This window comes from Austrofundulus limnaeus, unplaced genomic scaffold, assembly GCF_001266775.1.
Source record: "Austrofundulus limnaeus strain Quisiro unplaced genomic scaffold, Austrofundulus_limnaeus-1.0 Scaffold1462, whole genome shotgun sequence".
Lineage (NCBI taxonomy): Eukaryota > Metazoa > Chordata > Actinopteri > Cyprinodontiformes > Rivulidae > Austrofundulus > Austrofundulus limnaeus.
The window spans coordinates 49,390-54,807 of record NW_013953864.1 but is presented as its reverse complement, the minus strand read 5'-3'; the positions used below and the strand labels follow the sequence as shown (position 1 = coordinate 54,807).

At 37.8% G+C, this 5,418-nt stretch overlaps 2 protein-coding genes across 2 annotated transcripts; both read left to right on the top strand.

The window, feature by feature from the left end:
- Positions 1–430: 430 nt before the first annotated feature.
- LOC106535467 (excitatory amino acid transporter 3) lies at positions 431–3,046 on the top strand. Its single transcript, XM_014032473.1, has 5 exons — positions 431–561; positions 726–771; positions 873–935; positions 1,015–1,172; positions 2,311–3,046. Coding segments are annotated over exons 1-5 (399 nt in total). The 3' UTR covers positions 2,312–3,046.
- Positions 3,047–3,358: 312 nt separating this feature from the next.
- mrpl52 (mitochondrial ribosomal protein L52) lies at positions 3,359–4,964 on the top strand. Its single transcript, XM_014032478.1, has 5 exons — positions 3,359–3,421; positions 3,679–3,748; positions 4,190–4,257; positions 4,415–4,479; positions 4,568–4,964. Exons 1-5 carry the CDS (start codon positions 3,385–3,387, stop codon positions 4,718–4,720), a joined length of 393 nt encoding a protein of 130 aa, XP_013887932.1. The 5' UTR covers positions 3,359–3,384; the 3' UTR covers positions 4,721–4,964.
- The last annotated feature ends 454 nt before the right edge of the window (positions 4,965–5,418 follow it).

Genomic DNA, 5,418 nt, shown 5'->3' with positions numbered 1-5,418 from the left:
AAACAATATTTTTGAACTCTGATTCGTCTTCATCTCTCTGATAGTGACTCAAAATAAATTGAGGAAAAATCGAATTCTTCTCTACAGTTTGGGTTGTCAGCCATTTTAGTGACACTCTGTTTACATGCAGACATTCCCCTTTGACATCACTTCCTGTTGCTTCACATGCAAATATTTCCACAACTGTTCATCTGAGTGGCATAAAATTTGTTTTGTAATACGTTATTAATGTTAGCTTTCTAAAAATGCGTTCATAGTTATTACAAAAATCTCATGTCACAGGCACTTTAAGTTGACATCTTCAGCGTTTCAATTTTCTAAAACAGTAACTCTCAAAGGGTCTCTGTTCTGATGAAGGAAGCACAAAGTACAAACAAATCTCCTGAAAAGGAACTTTTCTTGTATCATGTTTGGAATAATTTTAGTCTGAATGCGGTGTCCTGCAGGAGGGCTGCTGGTACTCCTGATCAAACCAGGGGTCGTCGGCACACATCCAAAGGTCGAGGAGGAAGACGGCGACACAGCCCTGACCACACTGGAGACATTTTTGGATCTGATAAGGTGAGAACGAGGTTTGCATTCACCTTTACAGGATCTGCAGCCTGTTCTGTGTGGAGGAAACACAGACTCTGACCTGGATCAGTTTCTGCTCAAACCTTCTAACCTGACTCAGTTTTATGTACAGTATCTGTCTTCTAATGTTGATTTTCTCTTGATGTTTGTAGGAACATGGTACCACAGAACTTGATTCAGGCCTGCTGCTACACACAGGTAGGTTTCATTTGTAACTTTACCACAGTCAGGACTAATGTGGATCCTTCATAAAGGAACAAATAAACACGACCTAATGAAGTCGTTGCTTTTATTTTCAGTACAAGACTCAGAAGGTCCTGGTGAATGTGGAATCGGATCATTTGAGCACGATCCTGGACGAGGTACCAAAAACAGTTTGCTGACGTCCGTGTTTCTCTCAGCAGCAAATTCAGCCTTCACTCTGTCCCGTCCCYTTTTCAGGAGGAGCAACATGTGTGCACCTCTGGCGAGAACGTTGACGGGCTGAACATTGTGGCCGGGCTGGTCCTCAGGAGGATGGGACAGGAGAGAGAGAACTTCCTGATACTTGTCCAAGTGCTCAACATGGTCACCAAAAAGATGGTGAAAATGATAATGTGGTACGTGGAAATGAAATATCAGCAAGATTCAAAGTGTTTATTGTCACATGCACAGGTGAAAAACATGTTTCRCTGAGCAACGAAATTCTTACTTTGCTGTCCGTTTTTGAATGCTGAGAGATAACCGTATTAAAAAAGGAAAAACATCATCACCGAAAGGACACAAACAATGTTGATTAGATAAAAAGAAGAGACTAAACTAAGGATAATAACACCAGAAGAGAAAAATATAATAATGACAACAAGAAGGGAACTGTACAATCTGTTTGTAACGCGTAATGTGCCACAGGTAACAGTCTGAAATGTGCACATGTGCAATAATAAAAGTCAGAAGGTTGTCACATTCAGCTGTTTAAGAGTCTGGTGGCACTTGGAAAAATGAGTTCTTGTATCTGGAGGTTCTTCTGTACCTCCGGCCGGAGGGCAGAGGAGTGAATAGTCCATGCTGGGGGTGGGTTGGGTCTTTGATGATTGAGGCTGCTCTCCTGAGGGCCCTGCAGTGGTGTTCAAATATGTCCAAATCATTTCAACCAAATCAGATTTGATGCAGTTTTTATTCGATTTAACGTCAGCTTCAGTGAGTTGAATGTATTTTTTAACTCTGTGTCCTAGCTACCTGCCCGCTGGAGCGGCCTTTCTGGTATTAAGCTATGTCTGTGAGACTTCCGATGWCGGGCAGACCTTCGTCAGCGTGGGAAAGTTTATTGTAGTGGTGCTTTTAGGGTACGTTTTCTGACCCTATCAGAGCTGCTCCTCGCTCACTCTTGGTCTGATTGTYGAATAGTTTGTCAGGCTTGTCCTTCATGGAGCCGTGGTGTTACCGCTCATCTACCTGCTGCTCACAAGACGAAACCCCGTCCATGTCATCCGAGGGGTTTCTCCCGCTCTACTGAAGGCGCTGCTCGTCTCACGCAAGACCTTCTAACTCTTAGCTCAGAGGTTAAAACCACGTCGGATCAAAGATTTGTAACATTTGAGTGCGAAATTCAAAAATGTTACGTTCTAACCCTTCTGTTGTGTTCTGTAGCTTTGCAGCTACACGTCTTTACAAGTGCTGTGAAGATGTCCTGAAGTTAGACCAAAGAATCACACGGTACTTTTTGCCCATCAAAAACCCCTGTGCCTTGTGTCTTTTCAGAGATCGTTTTAACGCCGTTGTGACAGTCCTGGAGTACTGCATCGGAGTGGCTCTCGTGGCAAACCTGTCTGAGAAAGAGACCCAAGACATGGGAGAGGAACCTGCCGCAGCAATTTGAAATGTTTTGACTTTAGTTCCTTTATTTACTTGCTTTTGTTTGTTTTCTTTTGTTTTGTTTGATGTTTGTTGTTACTTTTTTAAATTTAAGAAGGGACAGTGCATATTACAGAAAATGCCAAAATTAGCCATGGAGGCTAGTTTTCATCTGTAGTCCTGACGTTTGATCTTTGTTTGCTACATTGGTAAAAGTTTAAATGATTGTAAAGAATAATATTAATAAACTTTAAATATATCACCTTCCAACTATGCCTTGCATTGATCAAAGTGCTTCACAAGATAAAACAAATAAAAACAGGGCACACTAAATCAGAGCGAGTTAAAATAACCAATAAAAAATAAAATCTGTGAAGACAGAATTACATATTTTAGAGATAAACTTCAACAGATGACTGTATGACACAACTTTTACTGATTTTTAAGTTTATAAGGGTTTTAAGGTGCATTTTATGAATGAATCCATGTTTCCTTACAGAGATTTAAAGTATCGTCTGCTTTTGAGAAATAGTGGAATTAAAGCTATTTTTGATAACTCTGAAAAAATAAATAAATAGACATAATTTTGAAGTTGTTTTTCTTTAATTACTCATGTCTAAATGTTGGTAAAACACAACATTCAAATGTAAACGTGTGTTTTGTATGATTTTAATAAAACCATGTGGTTTAAAAATAAAATAAAAACAAAATTTGTAAAACAACTATGCTTCAAAAAACTGTGTTGTGTCTCATCTGAAAACTACATGAAAATATGTAATTTATCACTTTCTTGAAAAGTGTACTTCAAATGTACATCCATATTTACTTCTAGTAAATAATATTAACTTATATAACTTATTGTCGATGCTTTGATTAATAGTTAGTTTTATTTTTAACGACAGTGTAAAACAACAGGATAAAGAACCTGACATGTGTGTTCTTACCGCCACCTGCTGGTCAGAGCTGAACTCTGCAGTCAAAATGGCGGCGCCCTTCAGGACAATAATGTGTCGTTCAGGTAAGACGAAGGTTAACAAATAACTGTATTTTCTTTTAAGTTGAGCACAAGCCCAACATCAGCTATTTATATTTCATAATACCCGTTTACATTGGTGTTGGATTGTAAAACATTTGACTTTACAATTAGGAGCGTGCAGCATCAATGCTAGCGCTAATGCTAACAGTTTTCAAATGAGCTGTTCAGCCGTGAGAGAAAAAATATCTTTAATGTTCATAAAAGTGGAAAACCTGTTTCTATATGTTTTGCTTTTGTAGTGTTGAGACTCTCCAGCAGAAAGTTCAGCGCGACATGTGGAGTACAAGGTGGAGAGAAATGGAGAATACAGTACGGTTTATGACCTTTACCAAAGTCTAATAAAGTTTGAACAGCTTTTTAGAAAATATGATGTAGTTAGGCTTCAGAATCTGAGTAGTTCATTTTTTGACCTTCTGGCCTCTTTTACAACACGTTTATTATAATTCGGCTTAATATATATATATATAAATAATATATATATATAAATAATTATTTTTAGGGATTTAATCTGTTGATTAGTTAACGAATTAGACTTATAATACTTGGGTCAGATTCTCGTACTGACTCATGTTAGACGTGTTGGATTATTAAACTGATGGTTTTCAAAAATGACCCATTAAGAAAATAGTTGTTTTAATATGTTTTGTTTTTCTAAAATGAGTTAAAGATGCATCATATTAAAGGTGAAAATGTAGAGATAAACGAAGTTAAACTTTGCAAAGTTACTGATCTGTGTGCTTTTGCTTGCAGACATGGGCTTGCCAGAATCGGGACAGAATATGGACCTCTGACAGATCTACCTGACTGGTCATTTGCAGGTATTTATTTTTATTTTAGTAGTTTTGCAAAGAGCAAGCTTTTTTTTATAAAAGAGTGGAATAGTTCTATATCAACTTGCTGTTCCATGTGTAACACACTTTTATTTACAGATGATCATACTGTATTTGTTGAAATTCGTGGGTTTTGTGTTCCCAGATGGACGCCCAGCTCCTCCAATGAAAAACCAACTGAGGAGACGTGAGGAGAGAGAAGCTTTATCTGTAAATTTCACAATGATAATCTTCTCGCAACACTTGTCCGTTACCTATTTACCTTTCGCGCTCATCAGATCTTTGTTGTTGTCATTAGAGGCGCATCGTGATGCTGTCCACGGAGATGGACAAAGGAATAGAGATGTGGAAGGAGAAGCTGGAGGAGGCCAAGCGAGCAGAGGAGCACAAAAAGTCGTTTTTACTCAAACCTAAAGGGAAATTATTAATGAAGAAGAAATCCAAGAGTTAGGAGCAAATGATACACGTTCCTGTTGCTGTAGCTGCTACTTCCTGTTTGAGGTGGAGGTGGAGCTTAAACAGGTCATCAGTTCATCACAGGACACAGATTTTCATTAAAATCACATGTATTTGTCCAATCCTTTGACTTTTCTATCTGCTGTCTTAAAATAAACATTTCTGTTTTATAACAACTTATGTTTGTGCTTTAGTAGCTGTTTAAAAACAACAAAATAAACTAGACACGCCCCTATGAATATCTGAGTGAATTTCTGTCTAATTCCACTAGATGGCGTCATTTCTCCTTTTATAAGCTTTCCTGAAAAACAGCTCATAGATGAGACCTCTGGTGCAGTTTTGTCGAGCTGGAGGGGGAAAAGCGGAAAAAAGCATTTAGCATCACTGATTCAAATCTCAAAGATTTCTGTAACATCCAAGCTAATCTTTAAATATACATCCTTTCATTTCAACTGGGATTTGTAGTTTTTTGTTACATACAAAAGCTTTTGTTTTAAAATGAAACGAATAAAGGTTTTAATAGAAATATTCTGTTATAAAGTCACAATACAGTTCTTTTTGGTACATTTTCACTGCAGTGAGCGTTTCTGCAGCTTGACCTGAAGGAGGCCCACGGTTTAAATCCATATTTCATATTCACAGCATAAACCTACTGGAACACAACATGCATAGTGCAAAAAAAAAGACATTTAG